The sequence below is a fragment of the Rhinoraja longicauda genome, chromosome 34 (genome assembly GCF_053455715.1).
Source record: "Rhinoraja longicauda isolate Sanriku21f chromosome 34, sRhiLon1.1, whole genome shotgun sequence".
NCBI lineage: Eukaryota > Metazoa > Chordata > Chondrichthyes > Rajiformes > Arhynchobatidae > Rhinoraja > Rhinoraja longicauda.
Window position 1 is genome coordinate 18,419,764 of NC_135986.1, and position 25,138 is coordinate 18,444,901.

A 25,138-nucleotide genomic window follows, 5' to 3' on the forward strand; every position below is an offset into this window, starting at 1 on the left:
TTCTTTTTTTGTGTGTTTTTGGGGGTTGTGTAATCTGCCTATTTTAATGCTTTTATTGTTGGACTGTGGGTGACTGAATTTCGTCTGGGATGGGTTAAGGTGGTTTGGGATGGTTTATGATGGTTTGAGATGTTTCAGCATGTTTAAGATGGATTGGGATGGTTTAAGATGGTTTGGGATAGTTTGAGATGTTTCAGCATGGTTAAGATGGATTGGGATGGTCTAAGATGGTTTGGGCAGGTTTGAGATGGTTTGGGCAGGTTTGAGATGGGTTAAGATGGTTTGGGATGGTTTAAGATGGTTTGGGCAGGTTTGAGATGGTTTGGGCAGGTTTGAGATGGTTTGGGCAGGTTTGAGATGGTTTGGGATGGTTTATGATGGTTTAAGATGGTTCAGCATGGTTTGAGATGGTTTGGGGCAGGTTTGAGATGGTTTGGGCAGGTTTGAGATGGTTTGGGCAGGTTTAAGATGGTTTGGGCAGGTTTGAGATGGTTTGGGCAGGTTTGAGATGGTTTGGGCAGGTTTGAGATGGGTTAAGATGGTTTGGATGGTTTAAGATGGTTTGGGCAGGTTGAGATGGTTTGGGCAGGTTTGAGATGGTTTGGGCAGGTTTGAGATGGTTTGGGATGGTTTATGATGGTTTAAGATGGTTCAGCATGGTTTGAGATGGTTTGGGCAGGTTTGAGATGGTTTGGGCAGGTTTGAGATGGTTTTGGGCAGGTTTAAGATGGTTTGGGCAGGTTTGAGATGGTTTGGGCAGGTTTGAGATGGTTTGGGGCAGGTTTAAGATGGTTTGGGCAGGTTTGAGATGGTTTGGCAGGTTTAAGATGGTTTGGGCAGGTTTGGGATGGTTTGGGCAGGTTTGAGATGGTTCATAATGGTTTGGGTGTGGGGTTAGGGTTATTGCCCATGGCTTTGTCTGAACCGATCTTGATTTGTCTCTTCCAGGGCAGATGGTCGGGGACCATACCAGGCTGGAGTTCCACAACATTGAAACGGGCATCATGACAGAGAAACGTTTCATCTCCATTGTGCCCCTCCAACTTCATAGGCCACTTGCAGAGCCTTAGCTTCAATGGGATGCCCTACATTGACCTGTGCAAGAACGGAGACATCAGCTACTGCGAGCTCAACGCTTTCTTCGGCATGCGTGACATCATCGCGGACCCAGAGACATTCAAGACCAAGTCCAGTTACCTGGCGTTGGCCACCCTCCAGGCATACACCTCCATGCACCTCTTCTTCCAGTTCAAGACCACAGCCATCGACGGGCTCATCCTCTTCAACAGCGGTGACGGCAATGACTTCATTGTGGTGGAGCTCGTCAAAGGGTGAGTTCTGTTCCTGCTCTCACCCCCATCTCCTGTCCAGCGGAACTATGCCTGGCTTTTATGGTGGAGGTCACCATTAGGCTCGTAGATCGATTCACAAGGTGGCAGGCTTGTCCTCATGAGAACAATGTGCTCACCGATGTAGTGAGGGCTGGATCTCTGGCTCAGTGGTGGTCAGGGTGGGTCTTTGCCCTTGGTGAAGGGGTGGACAATTGGGTTCTTGCCCCTGACTGGCCCAGTCGCTGCTTGAAGACCAGGATCGATGGGTTTCTGGGCTCAGCATCAGGGTGGTCAAGAAGGCTTTCAGCACATTGGCCTTCATCAGTCAGGGAATTGAGTATAGAAAGTACATGACAGTTGTGCAAGATGCTGGTGAAGTTCAACTTGAAGTAGTGTGGTCCTGGTTTGGTCACCCTGCTATAAGAAAGATGCCGTTAAGCTGGAAATGCTGCAGAGAAGATGTATGAGGATGTTGGAGAGCTTGAACAACAGGGAAAGGTTGGGCAGGCTCAGGTTTTATTCCTTGGAGTGCAGTTGGCTAAGAGGTGGTCTTAGAGAGGTGTATCAAATCTCCACTGGGGAATAGACAGGGGTGAACACACAGACTTTTTCCCAGTGTCAAACGTTCATCATATGTTAACCCACTTATTCCTGGGATCGGTCTCGTAAACCTCCTCTGGACCCTCTCCAGATCCGGCACATCCTTCCTCAGATATGGCACCAAAAAATGCTCATAAAACTCTAAATCTCTGCCTTAAAAACATCCACTGACTTGGCCTCCACAGGCTTCTGTGGCAATTAATTCCGCAGATTCACCACCCTCTGCCTAAAGACATTCAATAGACAATAGACAATAGGTACAGGAGTAGGCCATTCAGCCCTTCGAGCCAGCACTGCCATTCAATGTGATCATGGCTGATCACTCTCAATCAGTACCCCGTTCCTGCCTTCTCCCCATACCCCCTCACTCCGTTATCCTTAAGAGCTCTATCCAGCTCTCTCTTGAAAGCATCCAACGAACTGGCCCTCCACTGCCTTCTGAGGCAGAGAATTCACACCTTCACCACTCTCTGACTGCAAAAGTTCTTCCTCATCTCCGTTCTAAATGGCGACCCCTTATTCTTAAACTGTGGCCCCTTGTTCTGGACTCCCCCAACATTGGGAACATGTTTCCTGCCTCTAATGTGTCCAATCCCCTAATTATCTTTCAATAAGATCCCCCTCATCCTTCTAAATTCCAGTGTATACAAGCCTAATTGCTCCAGCCTTTCAACATACGACAGTCCCCGCCATTCCGGGAATTAACCTAGTGAACCTACGCTGCACGCCCTCCATAGCAAGAATCCTCATCCTCCTCATCTCCTTCCTAAAGGAACGTCTTTATTCTGAGGCTGTGCCCTCTGGTCCTAGACTCTCCACTAGTGGAAACATCTTCTCCACATCCACTCTAATCCAGGCCGCTCACTATTCGGTAAGTTTCAATGAGGTCCCCCCTCATCCTTCTAAACTCCAGCGTAGACTCTCCCTGTTGGCCTCTGCTGCGGTGGGTGTTGTTGGAGAGGAGGGGGCTGTGATGGTGTGTGTGGGGGGGGGGGTGAGAGAGCCTGGTCTAACCTGGTGTTCCATCTACAGGTACCTGCACTATGTGTTTGACCTGGGTAACGGACCGTCGCTGATGAAGGGCAACTCGGACCAAGCCGGTGAATGACAACCAGTGGCACAACGTGATGGTGTCTCGGGATGCCAACAATGTCCACACCTTGAAGATCGACTCACGCACTGTCACACAGCACTCCAACGGTGCAAGGAACCTCGACCTGAAAGTAGGGAAGGGCCCCTTGGTCTGGAGGGGAGGGGGATGGGGGGAGTCCAGGGTCTGGAGGGGAGGGGGATGGGGGGAGTCCAGGGCCCCTTGGTCTAGAGGGGAGGGGGATGTGGGGGGTCCAGGGCCCCTTGGTCCCAGTGGGGAGGGGGTTGGGGGGAGTCCAGGGTCTAGAGGGGAGGGGGATGGGGGGAGTCCAGGGTCTGGAGGGCAGGGGGATGGGGGGAGTCCAGGGGTCTTGGGGGGAGGGGGATGTGGGGAGTCCAGGGTCTTGGGGGGAGGGGGATGGGGGAGTCCAGGGTCTTGGGGGGAGGGGGATGTGGGGAGTCCAGGGTCTGGAGGGCAGGGGGATGTGGGGAGTCCAGGGTCTGGAGGGCAGGGGGGATGGGGGGAGTCCAGGGTCTGGTGGGGAGGGGGATGTGGGGAGTCCAGGGCCCCTTGGTCTGGAGGGGAGGGGGGATGTGGGAGCTCTGGGTGGGTGTTTGACCAGGGGGAGAGTGTGGTACTCAGAGGGCTTCTCGTGGTTTCAGTTTCAGCTACGTTTAGAGATCTAGCGTGCAAACAGTGTGTGTGTACCGACCAGCGATCCCCGCACACTAACACCATCCTACACACACTAGGGACAATTTACACTTACACTTAACCTACAAACCTGTGCGCCTTTGGAGTGTGGGGGTAAACTGAAGATCTCGGAGAAAACCCACGCAGGTCACGGGGAGAACGTACAAACTCCGTACAGACGGCGCCCTTAGTCGGGATGGAACCCGGGTCTGTAAGCGCTGTAAGGCCACCGTGGCGCCCTGACTTCCCAACTACCACCAGGCTATTAAACACGGCAGCCTCCAAATAGACTCCCAGCTACAGTCAGTACATTTGTGTGGCTCACAGTCAGGTGGGTGTGATTGCAATACTGCAGCTCAGCACTGGAGGGCAGTGCTGACCACGTAATCCCAGGCCAGGGAGCCTGACATCAATGTTGGAGACACAAGACACTGCAGTTGCTGGAATCTTCAGCAGATAATAATAATAATAATAATAATAATATATTTATTTTATATAGCGCCTTATCACATGCTCAAAGCGCTTTACAAATACAATTAACATAGAAACAAACAGACAAACTATCCTGACGGAAAGGCGGTGAATACACAACGCCAGCGTCCTCTCACGTCAGGGTCCGGCAGCAGACATCAAAAAGCACAAGACACACAGATACAATTTTTTACACAACAGCCATCACAGTGATTGCTCTAGGCATACCCTCACTGTGATGGAAGGCAAAGTCTTATCTCCTCCTCATTCTTCTCCCGTGGCGCCACGAGGTGATCGAGGCTCCCAACCCCTTGAAGCCCCCACCGGGCGATGGAAAGTCCCAGGGCCGAGCCACGCAGGGCGATGAGAGTCCTGAGCCCCCACCGGGCGATGTAAAGTGCCGCGGCCGAGCCGAGCAGGCCGATGAAGGGCCTGCGGGCGGGTTGATCGTGCCTTGCGCTTCGGGGCGGTCGAAGCTGCTACGGCTGGAGCTCCCAAAAGCCGGTCGCCAGCCAGGGACCTGCGAGCTCCCGATGTTGCGGTCTGCAGGGCCCAACGGCCGAAGCCTCCGAGATGGTAAGTCCAGGCCCTGCGACCGGAGTCTTCGAGGTCGATCCCAGCTGGAGGCCGCCGACTCCACGGTGCTAGGCCGTAGCGCGAACGGAGACACGACACGGTAAAGGTCGCATCTCCGTTGAGGAGGAGATTGAAAAAAAGGTTTCCCCCAACCCCCCACCACCCCCCTACATACACAGAATTAAAAATAAAACAAAACGTACATTTAACATCGACAATGACAAAAAAACACAAACAAAAACGGAGAGACTGCCGGTGAGCCGCAGCTGCAGAACACAGCCACGCCCTGAATTTAATAATAATAATAATAATAATATTCATTTATTGTCATTGCAACGAGTACAACTAAATTAAAAAATAGCCAATCCTGACGGTGCGTACAAACATATATGCAATAAATGCAAAAACAAGTAAATACATAAATACAATTAAATACAATTATATTAAGTACAAGATTTTTTAACAGTGTTGCCTAGTGCAAAGGTAGTGTTCAGTTCTCGTATGGCCCTGGGGTAAAAACTGTTCTTAAGTCTGTTTGTTCGGGGTTTGATCGACCTGAAACGTCGACCAGAGGGCAGATGAACAAACAGACGGTGGCCGGGGTGGGATGGACCTTTTATTATTTTGCCCGCTGGAGGATAAGAAAATAACTGCAGATGCTGGTACAAATCAAAGGTATTGCAGGTCGGGCAGCATCTCAGGAGAGAAGGAATGGGTGACGTTTCGGGTCGAGACCCTTCTTCAGACTGATGTCAGGGGGGGCGGGACAAAGGAAGGATACAGGTGGAGACGGGAAGACAGAGGGAGATCTGGGAAGGAGGAGGGGAAGAGAGGGACAGAGGGACTATCTAAAGTTGGAGAAGTCGATGTTCATACCATTGGGCTGCAATGAGGTCCCCCCTCATCCTTCTAAACTCCAGCATAGACTCTCCCTGTTGCCAGTTACTCCAGTTGGAGTTACTCCAGCATTTTGTGAATAAATACAGTGCTGGAGGAACTGAGCGGGTCAGGCAGCTTCCCCGGGAAGACTGGTCGGATTTCGGGTCGGGACCCTTCTTTAGATTTAGCTCTCAGGGCTAAAGGAATCAAGGGATGTGGGGAGAAGGCAGGAACGGGGCACTGATTTTAAATGACCAGCCATGATCACATTGAATGGTGGTACTGGCTCGAAGGGCCGAACGGCCTCCTCCTGCACCTATTTTTCTATGTTTTAGACTCTTGGAGTAAGGTGGGAGAAAGCTGGAAAAGAGGTGGGAATGGGACAAAATGTGTGGGAAGGAATTGCAGATGCTGGTTTAGACCGAAGATAGATACAAAATCATAAGGAATAGGAGTAGAATTAGGCCATTCGGCCCATCGAGTCTACTCTGCCATTCAATTATGGCTGATCTATCTCTCCCTCCTAACCCCATTCTCCAGCCTCCTCCCCACCTCTGACACCCGCGCTAATCAAGAATGCTGGAGTAACTCAGCGGGTCGGGCAGCATCTGTGGAGAACATGGATAGGTGACGTTTCACAGAGTGCTGGAGTAACTCAGCGGGTCAGGCAGCATCTGTGGAGAACATGGATAGGTGACGTTTCACAGAGTGCTGGAGTAACTCAGCGGGTCAGGCAGCATCTGTGGAGAGAAGGAATGGGTGATGTTTCAGATCGAGACCCTCCTGCAGACTGAGAGTCAGGGGAGGGGGGAGACACAGAGATATGGAGGGTACAAAGAGCAGATAAGGTGTGAAAAGGACAGATCACAGCTGACGATGTTCAAGGAAATGTAAAGCCTTGCAAGTGACGGGTGAGTGTTTGTTTATCCGACCCCGACTACGGGTGCTGTCTTATACGTTCTCCCCGTGACCTGCGTGGGTTTTCTCCAAGATCTTCGGTTTCCTCCCACATTCCAAAGGCAGGAAACTTGGACATGGATAGGACAGGTGTGGAGGGATATGGACCAAACGTGGGCAGGTGGGACTAGTGTAGATGGGGCATGTTGGCCGGTGTGGGCGGGTGGGACTAGTGTAGATGGGGCATGTTGGCCGGTGTGGGCAGGTGGGACTAGTGTAGATGGGGCATGTTGGCCGGTGTGGGCAGGTGGGACTAGTGTAGATGGGGCATGTTGGTCGGTGTGGGCAGGTGGGACTAGTGTAGATGGGGCATGTTGGTCGGTGTGGGCAGGTGGGACTAGTGTAGATGGGGCATGTTGGTCGGTGTGGGCAGGTGGGACTAGTGTAGATGGGGCATGTTGGCCGGTGTGGGCAGGTGGGACTAGTGTAGATGGGGCATGTTGGTCGGTGTGGGCGGGTGGGACTAGTGTAGATGGGACATGTTGGTCGGTGTGGGCAGGTGGGACTAGTGTAGATGGGGCATGTTGGTCGGTGTGGGCAGGTGGGACTAGTGTAGATGGGGCATGTTGGTCGGTGTGGGCAGGTGGGACTAGTGTAGATGGGGCATGTTGGTGGGTGTGGGCAGGTGGGACTAGTGTAGATGGGGCATGTTGGCCGGTGTGGGCAGGTGGGACTAGTGTAGATGGGGCATGTTGGTCGGTGTGGGCAGGTGGGACTAGTGTAGATGGGGCATGTTGGTCGGTGTGGGTGGGTGGGACTAGTGTAGATGGGGCATGTTGGCCGGTGTGGGCAGGTGGGACTAGTGTAGATGGGGCATGTTGGTCGGTGTGGGCAGGTGGGACTAGTGTAGATGGGGCATGTTGGTCTGTGTGGACAGGTGGGACTAGTGTAGATGGGACATGTTGGCCGGTGTGGGCAGGTGGGACTAGTGTAGATGGGACATGTTGGCCGGTGTGAGCAAGTTGGGCCGTGGGGCCTGTTTCCCGCTGTGCCACCGTGCCGCCCATAGGAAGGGTTGGGGCCAATGCAGACAAATGGGACTAGCCCAGTTGGCCTTGGTCGGCATGGACAAGATGGGCGGAAGGGCCTGTTTCGTTGCTGCACACCTCCATGGCGTTGGCCATTGGCCATTTACGGGTCATTCAGCTGCACCAACAAACCATGCAGGCAGAGGCGGGATGAGCAGATCTGAAGGTGTGATCACGGTCCCCTGCTGGGGCAGTGTTTCAGCCTGAATCATTCACCTGCTTGGATGGCAGGCGTGATGGGACCACCTCCTCCATCACTAAACAGCAAACCCAGGCAGCGTGGGCAGAGAGGTGGCAGATGGAACTCAGTGCAGCAAAGTGTGGAGTCATGCATTTTGGTGGCAGTAATAAAGGCGTAGACTGTTTTCTAAATGGGGAGAGAATCAGTACACCCACCCCCCCTCTGGTCACCATGAATAGACGCTGGCCCTCGAGAGGCAAGTGTTTCATTGTCGTTGGTAACGTAAAAGGAACAATGACACTCTCACTTGCTGCAGCAAAACAGGTCTGTAAACCGTGCTCACAGATAGCACAATCAGCATAAGAAAGGACAGTAAATACTGGCAAACAAAATACAAAGCCCCTTGTACAACCAAGACAGGCTGTGGTCCTTATTCACACAGAGGGTTGGTGGGTGGATGTGTGGAATGAGCTGCCGGAGGAAGGTAGTTGAGGCAGAGCGAAGGTATTTATTCACAGAGTGCTGGAGTAACTCAGCGGGTCAGGCAGCATCTCGGGAGAGAAGGAATGGGTGACGTTTTGGGTCGAGACCCTTCTTCCTTCTCGACCCGAAACGTCACCCATTCCTTCTCTCCCGAGATGCTGCCTGACCCGCTGAGTTACTCCAGCATTTTGTGAATAAATACCTTCGATTTGTACCAGCATCTGCAGTTATCTTCTTATACTAGTCGAGGCAGAGGCTGCACGGTGGCACAGCGGTAGAGTTGCTGCCTTACAGCGAATGCAGCGCCTCAGACCCTGGTCCGACCCCGACTACGGGCGCTGTCTGTACGGAGTTTGTACGTTCTCCCCGTGACCTGCGTGGGTTTTCTCCAAGATCTTCAGTTTCCTCCCACACTCCAAAGGCTTACAGGTTTGTAGGTTAATTGGCTGGGTAAATGTAAAAACATTTTCCCTAGTGTGTGTAGGATCGTGTTAGTGTGCGGGGATCGCTGGTCGGTGCGGACCCGGTGGGCCGAAGGGCCTGTTTCCACGCTGTATCTCTAAACTAAACTAAACTAAACTAGGCTGTAAAATTTAAATGCTGGAGTAACTCAATGGGACAGGCAGCATCTCTGGAGAGAAGGAATGGGTGACGTTTTGGGTCGAGACCCTTCTTCAGACAGGAAACGTGGACAGGTACATGGATAGGACAGGTTTGGAGGGATATGGACCAAACGTGGGCAGGTGGGACTAGTGTAGATGGGGCATGTTGGTCGGTGTGGGCAGGTGGGACTAGTGTAGATGGGGCATGTTGGTCGGTGTGGGCAGGTGGGACTAGTGTAGATGGGGCATGTTGGCCGGTGTGGGCAGGTGGGACTAGTGTAGATGGGGCATGTTGGCCGGTGTGGGCAGGTGGTACTAGTGTAGATGGGGCATGTTGGTCGGTGTGGGCAGGTGGGACTAGTGTAGATGGGGCATGTTGGTCGGTGTGGGCAGGTGGGACTAGTGTAGATGGGGCATGTTGGCCGGTGTGGGCAGGTGGGACTAGTGTAGATGGGGCATGTTGGTCGGTGTGGGCAGGTGGGACTAGTGTAGATGGGGCATGTTGGCCGGTGTGGGCAGGTGGGACTAGTGTAGATGGGGCATGTTGGTCGGTGTGGGCAGGTGGGACTAGTGTAGATGGGGCATGTTGGTCGGTGTGGGCAGGTGGGACTAGTGTAGATGGGGTATGTTGGTCGGTGTGGGCGGGTGGGACTAGTGTAGATGGGGCATGTTGGTCGGTGTGGGTGAGTTGGGGGGTCCGTTTCCACTCTGTGTGATGCGGGTGTCAGGGGTTGTGGGGAGAAGGCAGGAGAATGGGGTTGAGGGAGAGATAGAACAGCCGTGATTGAATAGCAGAGTGGACTCGATGGGCTGAATGGCCTAATTCTGCTCCTGTCACTTGTGAACCTATGTGTGACTGTGTGACAGTCGGGGCTGCAGGAGGGGCATGGAGGGGAAGAGGGTAGAGTGTATCAGGGGAGACAGTGAAGGCACGCGGGAGCTGGTACTCCTGAGCACTGATCGATTGTGCTCACCTGTGAGGAGAGAGAGAGCCAGCAAATCTCCTTGCCTTTCCAGTCATTAACTTATTGTGAATCCCATCGTTAATGATGGCTTTGTAATTGCACTAAATGCTTCTCAGGTTATGTTGGAACTGGCAGGTTTTTCCTCCACTCTACTCCCCCCCCCTCTCATCCATAACCATTTGTGCGTCGAGCAGTGAAATCTCTCTGTATTGATCCTACACTGAGCAGGACTGGGAGCTGGCAGCTCGTCAGCCAGGGTCTGTGTTAGGGGCAGTGAAGGGTGGTGGCTCAGGCAGTGTGGGCAGTAATCTGATCAGTGCACAGCAGGACACTCCAGGAGCAGCTCTTACAGTCAGACAGTGATACAGCACGGAAACAGACCCTCCGGCCCAACATGCCCACACCGGCCCAACACGCCCACACCGGCCAACACGCCCACACGCCCACACAGGCCAACATGCCCGCACCGGCCAACATGCCCGCACCGGCCACACAGGCCAACACGCCCACACCGGCCAACACGCCCACACAGGCCAACACGCCCACACAGGCCAACATGCCCACACCGGCCCAACACGCCCACACCGGCCAACACGCCCACACGCCCACACAGGCCAACATGCCCACACAGGCCAACATGCCCACACCGGCCAACACGCCCACACCGGCCAACACGCCCACACGCCCACACAGGCCAACATGCCCGCACCGGCCAACATGCCCGCACCGGCCAACTTGCCCGCACCGGCCAACTTGCCCGCACCGGCCAACTTGCCCGCACCGGCCAACTTGCCCACACCGGCCCAACATGCCCACACCGGCCAACATGCCCACACCGGCCAACATGCCCACACCGGCCAACACGCCCACACCGGCCAACATGCCCACACCGGCCAACATGCCCACACCGGCCCAACATGCCCACACCGGCCAACATGCCCACATCGGCCCAACATGCCCACACCGGCCAACATACCCACACCGGCCAACATGCCCACACCGGCCCAACATGCCCACACCGGCCAACAGGCCCACACCGGCCCAACATGCCCACACCGGCCCAACATGCCCACAGCGGCCAACATGCCCACACCGGCCAACACCGGCCAACATGCCCACACCGGCCAACACGCCCACACCGGCCAACACGCCCACACCAGCCAACACGCCCACACCGGCCAACACGCCCACACCGGCCAACACGCCCACACCGGCCCAACACGCCCACACCGGCCAACATGCCCGCACCGGCCAACATGCCCGCACCGGCCAACATGCCCGCACCGGCCAACTTGCCCGCACCGTCCAACTTGCCCGCACCGGCCAACACGCCCTACCGGCCAACACGCCCACACCGGCCAACACGCCCACACCGGCCAACTTGCCCACACCGGCCAACATGCCCACACCGGCCAACTTGCCCACACCGGCCAACTTGCCCACACCGGCTAACTTGCCCACACCGGCCAACATGCCCACACCGACCAACATGCCCAATCTGCACTAGTCCCACCTGCCTACGTTGGGCCCATATCCCTCCAAATCCACGTACCAGTATAAATGTTTCTTAAACATTGTGATGGTCCCAGCAGCAACTACCTCCTCTGGCAGCTCGTTCCATGCACCCTCCACCCACGTTGCCCAATTAAATCAGATTCCCATTAAATCTTTCCCCCTTCACCTTAAACCTATGTCCTCTGTTCCTCGATTCCCCTACTCTGGGCAATAGACTCTGTGCGTCTACCCGATCTATTCCTCTCATGATCTTGTACACAAGATGAATCTATGATGATCTCTAGCACTTCCCATGAGCTTGGAGAGTGCACCCAGCACCCACAGCAAATGGAGCACGCACACAGACGCACAAATACACGCACTCACAAGTGCGCGCACACACACACACATGCGCACACACATACACACACGCACACAGCCACACACACACTGATGATCAATCTGCTCTGTTTATTCAATCTCATCAGTATCCAGCGCTTATGAATATATGCTCCAGACTCCTGCAAAACCACTTAACTCGGCAGCAGATTAACCCATGAGGGATCGGCCCTGTGGCTGAGGAGGCAAACTAGCAGACAGGGGTCCCAGTATACAGTACATCACATTTACGACAGACACAAAATGCTGGAGTAACTCAGCGGGTCAGGCAGCATCTCAGGAGAGAAGGAATGGGTGACGTTTCAGTTGGAGACCCTTCTGCAGACTCCTATCTTTGGTGTAAAGTGGTGTTTCCACTTGTGTGAGAGTCTCGGACCAGAGGACATTCCTTTAGGAAGGAGATGAGGAGGAATTGTTTAGTCAGACGGGGGTGGAGATCAATCAGTGGATATGTTTAAGGCAGAGATAGATAGATTGTTGATTAGTGCGGGTGTCAGGGGTTGTGGGGAGAAGGCAGGAGAATGGGGTTAGGAGGGAGAGATAGATCAGCCATGATTGAATGGCGGAGTGGCCTAATTCTGCTCCGATCACGTCTGTCCTTATGACATCCATTGATCCACCACTGAGGAGCACTGTGTAAACTCCAAAGCTCCTACTGACTACAATGCAACAATGCCCCAATAATCCTGCCCCAATACAATACAATACAATACAATATATCTTTATTGTCATTGTACAGGGGTACAACGAGATTGGGAATGTGCCTCCCATACGATGCAATAAATTAATTAGCCAGTCAGTATTAATTCATACAACCCAATGAAACAAATTGTAACAGTTTTAAAACAGAATAAAGTGCAAGTGGATCTGTGCCGGTTCACTGTGTGATGTGACCATCCGGCTCAGCAGGACCGGTTCATAGCAGCTATGGCCCTGGGGATGAAGCTGTTCCTGAGTCTGGAGGTGCGGGCGTAGAAGGCCTTGTATCGTCTGCCCGATGGTAGGAGTTCGAACAGACTGTTGCAGGGGTGTGAAGAGTCTTTGTGGATGCTGGTGGCTTTTCTGAGGCATCGTGTGTTGTAGATGCCCTCCAAGGCTGGTAGCTGTGTTCCGATGGCCCTCTGAGCTCTATGGACTACCCGCTGAAGAGCTTTCCTCTCTGCCTCCGTGCAGCTGAGGTACCACACAGGGATGCCATGCGTTAGGATGCTCTCTATGGTGCAGGTCGTCAGCAGCTGTTGGGGTAGACTAGACTTTTTCAGTGTTGTCCAGAATAAACAGTAAATGCTGGAAAGAAAGGCAACACATTGGCGCAGAGGGTAGAGCTGCTGCCTCACAGCAGGCGAGACCCGGGTTCCATTGTGATCTCAGATGCCATGTGTGCGGTCTGGACTCGCTGGAGTTTACAAGAATGATGGGGGAAACACACAGAATAGTAAACGGTCTGGATAGAGTGGATGTGGAGAGGATGTTTCCACTGGCGGGAGAGTCTAGGACCAGAGGGCACAGCCTCAGAATTAAAGGACGTTCTTTTAGGAAGGAGATGAGGAAGAGTTTCTTCAGTCAGAGGGTGGTGAATCTGCGGAATTCATTGCCACAGACGGCTGTGGAGGCCACAAGTCAGTGGATATTTTCAAGAGAGTTAGATTTAGCTCTCGGGGCTAACGGAATTAAGGGGTATGGGGAGAAAGCAGGAATGGGGTACTGATACAATACAATGCAATACAATACAATATATCTTTATTGTCATTGTACCCAGGGGTACAACGAGATTGGGAATGCGCCTCCCATACGATGCAATAATTTAGGTAATTTAGACAGCAGCAACCCAACGAAACGAAATAATTGTAACAGTTTTGGACAGGGTAAAGTGCAAGTTGATCTATGCGTTGTGGCCATCCGGCTCAGCAGGACCGGTTCATAGCAGCTATGGCACTGGGGATGAAGCTGTTCCTGAGTCTGGAGGTGCGGGCGTAGAAGGCCCTGATTGTGGACGATCAGCCATGATCATATTGAATCGAAGGCTCGAAGGGCCGAATGGCCTCCTCCTGCACCTATTGTCCATGTTCCTATGTTTCTCCACCAACTGGTCTGGCAACTCAGTCCTCTCCCCTCCTCTCCCCTCCTCTCCCCTCCTCTCCCCTCCTCTCCCCTCCTCTCCCCTCCTCTCCCCCCCTCTCCCCACCCCTCTCCTCCCCACTCCTTGTTGGACAGGTTGCCATTTCCAACAAGACAAACACAACACAAGTCGGCAGATTAAACGCTGTGAGATATCACATCAAGTCCTTCATCGTAAATCTGCTGGTAAAGATAGAACGATCCATCAGTCCTTGTGATATAAATACATGGTTTATTCAAAGTCCAGATAGGTGTCCTGTCAAGAGATTTAATCTGCAATTGCTGCGATTTCTTCTGCTCCAGCGAAGGCAGTGAGATACAGCAGACAAGTAGTGATGCTTTGTGTGTGGAGAAGCTACAGGGACCATGGCAGCTGGTACAGACCCCACCCCCACCACTCTGTGTACTGTGGGGCATCTCACACTGACCCCCACACCACCACCCCCCCCTGTGTGTCCTGTGGGGCATCTCACACCACCACCCCCCCCTGTGTGTCCTGTGGGGCATCTCACACTGACCCCCACACCACCCCCCCCTGTGGGGCATCTCACACTGACCCCCACACCACCACCCCCTGTGTGTCCTGTGGGGCATCTCACACTGACCCACCCCCCCCTGTGTGTCCTGTGGGCATCTCACACTGACCCCCACACCACCCCCCCCTGTGTGTCCTGTGGGCATCTCACACTGACCCACCCCCCCCTGTGTGTCCTGTGGGGCATCTCACACTGACCCCCACACCACCCCCCCCCTGTGTGTGTCCTCTGAGCCTGAGCCTTAGTATGTATCTCTACACCAAATGGCTCGATTGTAAAATAAGTATTGCGTTTCCGGTGACTGGTTAACATATAACCATATAACAACTACAGCATGGAAACAGGCCCGTTCGGCCCTACCAGTCCACGCCGACCACTCTCCCTGACCTAGTCTCATCTACCTGCACTCAGACCATAACCCTCTAATCCCCTCCTATCCATATACCTATCCAATTTACTCTTAAATAATAAAATCGAGCCAGCCTCCACCACTTCCACCGGAAGCCCATTCCATACAGCCACCACCCTCTGAGTAAAGAAGTTACCCGTCATGTTACCCCTAAACCTTTGTCCCTCAATTCTGAAGCTATGTCCCCTTGTTGGAATCTTCCCCACTCTCAAAGGGAAAAGCCTACCCACGTCAACTCTGTCCGTCCCTCTCAAAATTTTAAAAACCTCTATCAAGTCCCCCCTCAACCTTCTACGCTCCAAAGAATAAAGACCCAACCTGTTCAACCTCTCTCTGTAGCCTAAGTGCTGAAACCCAGGCAACATTCTAGTAAATCTCCTCTGTACCCTCTCCATTTTGTCGACATCCTTCCTATAATTTGGCGACCAGAACTGCACACCATACTCCAGATTCGGCCTCACCAATGCCCTGTACAATTTCAACATTACATCCCAACTTCTATACTCGATGCTCTGATTTATAAAGGCAAGCATACCAAACGCCTTCTTCACCACCCTATCCACATGAGATTCCACCTTCAGGGAACAATGCACAGTTATTCCCAGATCCCTCTGTTCCCCTGCATTCCTCAATTCCCTACCATTTACCCTGTACGTCCTATTTTGATTTGTCCTACCAAAATGCAGCACCTCACACTTATCAGCATTAAACTCCATCTGCCATCTTTCAGCCCACCCTTCCAAAAGGCCCAAGTCTCTCTGTAGACTTTGAAAATCTACCTCACTATCAACTACTCCACCTATCTTAGTATCATCTGCAGATTTACTAATCCAATTTGCCACACCATCATCCAGATCATTAATGTAAATGACAAACAACAGTGGACCCAACACAGATCCTTGGGGCACTCCACTAGACACGCAACTAAAGCTATTCACTGTACCTCAGTGCACGTGACAATAAACTAAACTGAACTGGTCTGTGCTATCTCACACGTGCTACCTTACACTGTTTGTGCATATGTGTGTGTGTCTGTGTGTGTGTGTGTGTGTGCGTGCGCGCATGTGTGTGTTTGTTACTTTCTGCCCATGAGTGTATGTGTGTGTGTCTGTGTGTGTGTGTGTGTGTGCGCGCGCATGTGTGTGTATGTTACTTTCTACCCATGAGTGTATGTGTGAGTGTATGTTACTTTCTGCCCTTGAGTGTATGTCTGTGTGTGTGTCTCTCTGTGTGTGTGTGTGTGTGTGTGTGTGCGTGCATGTGTGTGTATGTTACTTTCTGCCCATGAGTGTATGTCTGTGTGTCTGTGTGTGTGTGTGTGTGTGTGTGTGTGCGCGTGTTACTTTCTGCCCATGAGTGTATGTCTCTGTGTGTGTGTGTGTGTGTGTGTGTGTGTGTGTGTGTGTGTGTGTGTGTGCGTGCGCGTGTTACTTTCTGCCCATGAGTGTATGTCTGTGTATGTCTGTGAGTGTGCGTATTTTCTTGTTCCTGCTGTTTTTTTCCACTGGGCACTCTTGTTACACACTCTCCCCGTGTTCGTTTTAGTTTAGTTTTGAGGTGCAGCGTGGAAACAGGCCCTTCGGCCCACCAAGTCCATGCTGACCAGCGATCCCTGTGCATTAACACTATCCTACACACACTAGGGACAATGTACAGCGCCAGAGACCCAGGTTCGATCCTGACTACGGGCGTTGTCTGTGCGGAGTTTGCACGTTCTCCCCGTGACCTGCGTGGGTTTTCTCCGGGTGCTCCGGTTTCCTCCCCCACTCCAAAGACGAACAGGTTTGTAGGTTAGACGCAAAAAGCTGGAGTAACTCAGCGGGACAGGTGGCATCTCTGGAGAGAAGGAATGATCTGAAGAAGGATCTCCACCCACTGGGATGGCAGGACTTTCATATGAAGAATGACTGGATAGACTGGGCTTGTACTCGCTGGAATTTAGAAGATTGAGGGGGGATCTTATAGAAACTTACAAAATTCTTAAGGGGTTGGACAGGCTAGATGCGGGAAGATTGTTCCCGATGTTGGGGGAGTCCAGAACCAGGGGTCACAGTTTAAGGATAAGGGGGAAGTCTTTTAGGACCGAGATGAGAAAACATTTCTTCACACAGAGAGTGGTGAATCTGTGGAATTCTCTGCCACAGAGGGTAGTTGAGGCCAGTTCATTGGCTATATTTAAGAGGGAGTTAGATGTGGCCCTTGTGGCTAAAGGGATCAGGGGGTATGGAGAGAAGGCAGGTACGGGCTACTGAGCTGGATGATCAGCCATGATCATATTGAATGGCGGTGCGTACAGGCTCGAAGGGCCGAATGGCCTACTCCTGCACCTATTTTCTATGTTTCTATGAAACGTCACCCATTCCTTCTCTCCAGAGATGCTGCCTGTCCCGCTGAGTTACTCCAGCATTTTGTGTCTACCTTTGCTTTACTCCAACATCTGCAGTTCTTTCTTACAGGTTTGTAGGTTAATTGGCTTGGTATAAATGTGTAAATTGTCCCTAATGTGTGTGGGATTGTGTTAGACAATAGACAATAGACAATAGACAATAGGTGCAGGAGTAGGCCATTCAGCCCTTCGAGCCAGCACCGCCATTCAATGCGATCATGGCTGATCACTCTCAATCAATACCCCGTTCCTGCCTTCTCCCCATACCCCCTCACTCCGCTATCCTTAAGAGCTCTATCCAGCTCTCTCTTGAAAGCATCCAACGAACTGGCCTCCACTGCCTTCTGAGGCAGAGAATTCCACACCTTCACCACTCTCTGACTGAAAAAGTTCTTCCTCATCTCCGTTCTAAATGGCCTACCCCTTATTCTTAAACTGTGGCCCCTTGTTCTGGACTCCCCCAACATTGGGAACATGTTTCCTGCCTCTAATGTGTCCAATCCCCTAATTATCTTATATGTTTCAATAGTGTGCGGGGATCGCTGGTTGGCACGGACTCGCTGGGCCGAAGGGCCTGTTTCCGCGCTGTATCTCTGAACTAAACGAAACAGGGATGTAAGCAGGAGCCCAGGAAGGGAGGGGTTGAGGGAGGGGTGTGGAGACCAGTGGAGAGATGGTGGGGTGTTGTACAGCAACACGAGCAGGTTCGCAGCCTGACTGTGACGGGTAAACACTGATTTAGCCACCGCTCATGTTTTATGGAGCAGGATCCCTACTTTTAACGGGAGTTGAATAATTTACTGGCCCTTGGATTTCATGATGTACTCTCCCCCAGGGGTGGAGGGTTGGTGGGGATGGGGCCGTGTGCATTCCTGGCGAATCCAGCCCGTCAGGTGTGACATGGGCCTTTTGGAAGGTGGCCTGGCACTGAGCCTGAGTCCAGGATCACAAAGAGCTCCCAGCTTGATGCTCTGTGTCTGCCGGCTTCTCAATGCAGTTCAGTTTAGAGAGACAGCGCGGAAGCAGGCCCTTCGGCCCACCAGCGATCCCCGCATACTAGCACCGTCCCACACACACGAGGGACAATTTACAATTACACCAAGCCAATTAACCCACAAACCCGCACGTCTTTGGAGTGTGGGACGAAACCTGAGCCCCCGGAGAAAACCCACGCAGGTCACGGGGAGAACGTCAGTCTACTCTTCCCCCCTTCTGTCGAGGGGTAGACTGACTGACTGACTGCCCTCTCCCCTCTCCCCCCCCTCCTCCCCTCATCCCTAATCCTTTCTACTCTTCACTATATTTTCATGTATCTTGTGTTTTTATGACTGTTGGTAGACCAATTTCCCTGCAGGGATAAAATAAATAAAGTTCTATTGTGTCGTGTCGTGTCGTACAAACTCCGTACAGACAAGCACCCATAGTCATTTGGTGATAGGATGGTTCCGTTGTCTGACTGCAGCAGTGAGCTTAATCGGCAAGACATAGCAGGCTACAGACTACGTGCTGGCTAGATGGGATTACTGTGAATGGGTAATTGATGGTTGGCATGGATATGATGGGCAAAGATACTCGGGGGACAAGATAGACCACTCGACCCTAAAAACCGTGGTACGTCACGGCACCATTTCATTAGGCAGAAATCAGACACAGGAGCAGAATTAGGCCATTCGGCCCATCAAGTCTACTCCTCCATTCAATCACGGCTGATTTATCTCTCCCTCCTAACCCCATTCTCCTACCTTCTCCCCATAACCTCCGACACCCGCACTAATCAAGTCTCTGCCTTAAAAATATCCACTGACTTGTGGCCTCCACAGCCGTCTTTGGCAAAGAATCCCACAGATTCACCACCCTCTGACTAAAGAAATTCCTCCTCACCTCCTTCCTAAAGGAATGTTCTTTAATTCTGAGGCTGTGCCCTCTGGTCCTAGACTCTCCCACTAGTGGGAACATCCTCTCCACATCCACTCTATCCAGGCCGCTCACTATTCTGTACGTTGCAGTGAGGTCCATAGAAAAATATAGAAAATAGGTGCAGGAGGAGGCCATTTAGCATTTCATCCCCCCTCATTCTTCTAAACTCCAGCGAGTACAGGCCCAGTGTTGTAAACGCTCAGCATACATTAGTAGTTAGAGCTAAGCAGTGTTTAGGGTGGTAGATGGGGTGCCAGTATTTAAACTGAAATATATTGTGAAGATTTATCATTTAACTTTCACGAGAGTGACTAAGAGATTGAAAATGTGTTAGCGGGAGATATGTAGCCGAGATTGATGCACAGTACACCAGCAAAAATGATATTCGATCAACGGGAAATGCATACAAGGCTGCCGGAGCATTTCAGCGCTGCTGAAGGTAGTGCAAGCTTCAGAGAGCTGAGCCAAGAGGAGCCTGTGGAGATGTCCTTTGAGGTTCACCTGCACCTCCTCCAACCTCATCTATTGCATCCGCTGCTCCAGATGTCAACTTATTTACATCGGCGACACCAAGCGCAGGCTCGGCGATCGCTTCGCTCAACACCTGCGCTCGGTCCGCATTAACCAAACTGATCTCCCGGTGGCTGAGCATTTCAACTCCCCCTCCCACTCCCAGTCTGACCTTTCTGTCATGGGCCTCCTCCAGTGCCATAGTGAGGCCCACCGGAAATTGGAGGAACAGCACCTCATATTTCGCCTGGGCTGTTTGCAGCCCAGTGGTATGAACATCGACTTCTCCAACTTTAGATAGTTCCTCTGTCCCTCTCTTCCCCTCCTCCTTCCCAGTTCTCCCTCTATCTTCCTGTCTCCACCTATATCCTTCCTTTGTCCCACCCCCCTGACATCAGTCTGAAGAAGGGTCTCGACCCGAAACGTCACCCATTCCTTCTCTCCCGAGATGCTGCCTGACCTGCTGAGTTACTCCAGCTTTTTGTGAATAAATGTCCTTTGAGGTTGCTTTGTAAGATTTAGTCAGGCTGCTGTCAACCCTGGAGCTCTGGTCTGGGCCACATCTTCACAGCCAGCCTCGGTTCCCCCCAAACAGGACAACCTTGTTAGATTGTTTTTAGATTTAGATTTAGAGATACAGCGCGGAAACAGGCCCTTCGGCCCACCGAGTCCGTGCCGCCCAGCGATCCCCGCACACTAACACTATCCTACACACACTAGGGACATTTTTTACATTTACCCAGTCAATTAACCTACATACCTGTAAGTCTTTGGAGTGTGGGAGGAAACCGAAGATCTCGGAGAAAACCCACGCAGGTCACGGGGAGAACGTACAAACTCCGTACAGACGGCGCCCGTAGTCAGGATCGAACCTGAGTCTCCGGCGCTGCATTCGCTGTAAGGCAGCAACTCTACCGCTGTGCCACCGTGCCGCCCACCTTGTTGTCAAGCTGGAAAGGGCGCAGAGAGGATTTACGAGGATGTTGCCAGGACTAGAGGGTTTGAGCTACAGGGAGAGGTTGAGCAGGCTGGGTCTCTATTCCCTGGAGCGTAGGAGGATGAGGGGTGATCTTATAGAGGTGTACAAAATCATGAGAGGAATAGATCGGGTAGACGCACAGAGTCTCTTGTCCAGAGTAGGGGAATCGAGGACCAGAGAACATAGGTTCAAGGTGAAGGGGAAAAGATTTAATAGGATTCTGAGGGGTAACTTTTTCACACAGAGGGTGGTGGATGAATGGAACGAGTTGCCAGAGGAGGTAGCTGAGGCAGGGACTATCCCAACATTTATGAAACAGTTAGACAGGTACATGGATAGGACAGGTTTGGAGGGATATGGACCAAATGCAGGCAGGTGGGACTAGTGTCGCTGGGGCATGTTGGCCGGTGTGGGCAAGTTGGGCTGAAGGGTCGGTTTCCACGCTCTGCCACTCTATGACGTGGTCAGAGACGTTAGAGATACAGCCCGGAAACAGGCCCTTCAGCCCACCAAGTCTGTGCCAGCCCGCGATCATCCATAAACAAGCACAATCCTACACACTCATGACACTTAACAATTTACCAAAGGCAAAGGGGGTTTCCACCAGTGGGAGAGTCTCGGACCAGAGGCCACAGCCTCAGAATTAAAGGATGTTCCTTTGGAAAAGAGACGAGGAGGAATTTCTTTAGTCAGAGGGTGGTGAATCTGTGGGATTCTTTGCCACAGACGGCTGTGGAGGCCACAAGTCAGTGGATATATTTAAGGCGGAGACAGATAGATTGTTGATCAGTGCGGGTGTCAGGGATGATGGGGAGAAGGCAGGAGAATGGGGTTAGGAGGGAGAGATAGATAAGCCACGATTGAATGGCGGAGTAGACTTGATGGGCCGAATGGCCTAATTCTGTTCCTCTCACTTAAGACCTCATGATTTTGTGTCTATCTTCGGTGGAAACCTACATCTGGTTCACCGTGGTCGGTGTGTGCGCTGTGGTGTGGTCCCTGTATCTGGTTCACCGTGGTCGGTGCGTGCGCTGTGCTGCGGTCCGTGTATCCGGTTCACCGTGGACGGTGAGTGCGCGGTGCCTTGTGGTCCCTGGACGTGGTTCACCGTGGTCGGTGCGTGCGCTGTGGTGTGGTCCCTGTATCTGGTTCACCGTGGTCGGTGCGTGCGCTGTGCTGCGGTCCGTGTATCCGGTTCACCGTGGTCGGTGCGTGTGCTGTGGTGTGGTCCCTGTATCTGGTTCACCGTAGACGGTGAGTGCGCTGTGCTGCGGTCCGTGTATCCGGTTCACCGTGGACGGTGAGTGCGCGGTGCCTTGTGGTCCCTGGACGTGGTTCACCGTGGTCGGTGTGTGCGCTGTGGTGTGGTCCCTGTATCTGGTTCACCGTGGTCGGTGTGCGCGGTGCCTTGTGGTCCCTGGACGTGGTTTACCGTGGTCGGTGTGTGCGGTGCGTTGTGGTCTCTGTATCTGGTTCACCGTGGTCCGCGTGTGTGGTTTGCGCGGTTACTGCGGTCCCCTGTATCTGGTTCACCATGGTCGGTGAGTGCGCTGCGATGTGGTCCCTGTATCTGGTCTAGCCGGGCCGGTGTGTGTTGTCTGGGTGGTCCTGTAACTGGTTTACTGTGGTCCGCGTGTGCGGTTTGCGCGGTTACTGCGGTCCCTGTATCCAGTTTAGTCGGGTGGGTGGGTGTGTGTCTGAGTGGTCCTGTATCTAGTTTACCGTGGTCCGTGTGTGCGGCTACTGCGGTCCCTGTATCTGGTCTAGCCGGGCCGGTGTGTGTGCGGTTTATGCGGTTGCTGCGGTCCCTGCACTGACCTGCGCTTGCTTCTCTCCGGTTGCAGGGGAGCTGTACGTGGGAGGACTCAACAAGGGCATGTTCAACAGCCTCCCCAAGCTGGTGGCCTCCCGAGAGGGTTTCCAGGGCTGCCTGGCTTCCATCGACCTGAACGGACGCCTGCCCGACCTCATCGCGGATGCCCTCCATCGAGTGGGGCTGATCGAGCGAGGGTGTGGAGGTAAGGCCATCGGGGGGGAGGGGAGGGGGTAAGGGAGTGAGTGGGGGGGGGGGTCAGAGGGGTGGGGGTGATGAGGCGGTGAGGGTGGGGTCAGGGGTGAGCTATTCATGGGGTGGGGGGGTCAGACTGAAGAAAGGTCTCGAACCGAACCGTCACCCATTCCTTCTCCCCAGAGATGCTGCCTGTCCCGCTGAGTTACTCCAGCACTCTGCATCTAATCGCTGGGGGAGGGGTGGTGAGGGGAGGGGTGGGGAGGGGTGGGGAGGGGCGGGTCAGGGGTTCATAATGTCTTAAGTGATAGGTGCAGAATTAGGCCATTCGGCCCATCGAGTCTGCTCCACCATTCAATCATGGCTGATCCATCTCTCCCTCCCAACCCCATTCTCCTGCCTTCTCCCCATAATCCTTGACGCCCGTACTAATCAAGAACCTATCAATCTCTGCTTGAAACACACTCAATGACTTGGACCTCCATAGCCGTCTGTGGCAACAAATTCCACAGATTCACCACCCTCAAGAAATTCCTCCTCATCTCTGTCCAAACGAACATTAGACAGAGGGTGGTCAAAAAGTTATATGAGATGTCGGTGAGACTGCATTTAGAGTATTGCGTTCAGTTTTGGTCACCCTGTTATAGGAAAGATGTTGTCAAGCTGGATTTACGAGGATATTTCCAGGACTAGAGGGTGTGAGCTACAGGGAGAGGTTGAGCAAGCTGGGTCTCTATTCCTTGGAGTGCAGGAGGATGAGGGGTGATCTTGTAGAGGTGTATAAAATCACGAGAGGAATAGATCGGCTAGACACACAGAGTCTCTTGTCCAGAGTAGGGGAACCGAGAACCAGAGAACATAGGTTTAAGGCGAGGGAGGAAAGATTTAATAGGAACCTGAGGGATAACTTTGTCACACAGAGGGTGGTGGGTGTATGGAACGAGCTGCCAGAGGAGGTAGTTGAGGCAGGGACTATCGCAACGTTCAAGAAACAGTTAGACAGGTACATGGATAGGACAGGTTTGGAGGGATATGGACCAAACGCAGGCAGGTGGGACTAGTGTAGATGGGGCATGTTGGCCGGTGTGGGCAGGTGGGACTAGTGTAGATGGGGCATGTTGGTCGGTGTGGGCAGGTGGGACTAGTGTAGATGGGGCATGTTGGCCGATGTGGGCAGGTGGGACCAGTGAAGATGGGACATGTTGGTCGGTGTGGGCAGGTGGGACTAGTGTAGATGGGACATGTTGGCCGGTGTGGGCAGGTGGGACTAGTGTAGATGGGGCATGTTGGTCGGTGTGGGCAGGTGGAACTAGTGTAGATGGGGCATGTTGGTCGGTGTGGGCAGGTGGGACTAGTGTAGATGGGGCATGTTGGTCGGTGTGGGCAGGTGGGACTAGTGTAGATGGGGCATGTTGGCCGGTGTGGGCAGGTGGGACTAGTGTAGATGGGGCATGTTGGCCGGTGTGGTTTCTCTGAACCAAACCAAACTAAAGTCAGACATACTAGCGTACAGTTTTGGTCTCCTAATCTGAGGAAAGACATTCTTGCCATAGAGGGAGTACAGAGAAGGTTCACCAGATTGATTCCTGGGATGGCAGGACTTTCATATGAAGAAAAACTGGATAGACTCGACTTGTACTCGCTGGAATTTAGAAGATTGAGGGGGGATCTTATAGAAACTTACAAAATTCTTAAGTGGTTGGACAGGCTAGATGCAGGAAGATTGTTCCCGATGTCGGGGAAGTCCAGAACAAGGGTCACAGTTTAAGGATAAGGGGGAAGTCTTTTAGGACTGAGATGAGAACGTTTTTTTTCCACACAGAGAGTGGTGAATCTGTGGAATTCTCTGCCACAGAAGGTAGTTGAGGCCAGTTCATTGGCTATATTTAAGAGGGAGTTAGATGTGGCCCTTGTGGCTAAAGGGATCAGGGGGTATGGAGAGAAGGCAGGTACGGGATACTGAGTTGGATGATCAGCCATGATCATATTGAATGGCGGTGCGTACAGGCTCGAAGGGCCGAATGGCCTACTCCTGCACCTATTTTCTATGTTTCTATGGTGGAGTAACTCAGCGGGACAGGCAGCATGTCTGGAGAGGAGGAGTGGGTGACGTGTTCAGGGTCGAGACCCTTCTTCGGACTCAGTGGTGTATCTGTGGGTGTGTGTGGTTGCTCCCTAACCACATGGCGTGTCCACAGGGCCCAGCACCACGTGCCAGGAGGACTCCTGTGCCAACCAGGGGGCCTGCATGCAGCAGTGGGACGGCTACACCTGTGACTGCAGCATGACCTCCTTCAGCGGCACCCTGTGCAATTACCGTGAGTACCCGCCTGTCCCGTGCGCCACATTGGCAGGGCTGGCACCGCCTGGCATCCTCCGTGCGTGTCGTACATCGACAAACGCGTCTGCAGTGGAACCTTCACCGGCACCCAGGGAACATCCCAGACACCGGGCGGCTAGGTGGTGGCACAGCGGGTAGATCCACTGCCTCACAGCGCCAGAGTCCCGCCGACCACGGGTGCTGTC

General features: G+C 52.9%; 1 protein-coding gene across 1 annotated transcript; it reads left to right on the plus strand.

Moving 5' to 3' along the window:
* Positions 1–953: 953 nt before the first annotated feature.
* LOC144609727 (neurexin-1-like) lies at positions 954–24,934 on the plus strand. Its single transcript, XM_078428232.1, has 4 exons — positions 954–1,331; positions 2,964–3,153; positions 22,447–22,622; positions 24,811–24,934. The coding sequence occupies exons 1-2, from the start codon at positions 1,081–1,083 to the stop codon at positions 3,037–3,039; spliced, it is 327 nt and encodes a 108-aa protein (XP_078284358.1). The 5' UTR covers positions 954–1,080; the 3' UTR covers positions 3,040–3,153; positions 22,447–22,622; positions 24,811–24,934.
* The last annotated feature ends 204 nt before the right edge of the window (positions 24,935–25,138 follow it).

Excerpts from the sequence above, each read along its gene's own strand:
- LOC144609727 (XM_078428232.1), top strand. The coding sequence starts at position 1,081 with ATGCCCTACATTGACCTGTGCAAGAACGGAGACATCAGCTACTGCGAG. Across the intron at positions 1,332-2,963 it reads GTGGTGGAGCTCGTCAAAGG|GTACCTGCACTATGTGTTTG; the intron begins GTGAGTTCTGTT and ends TTCCATCTACAG.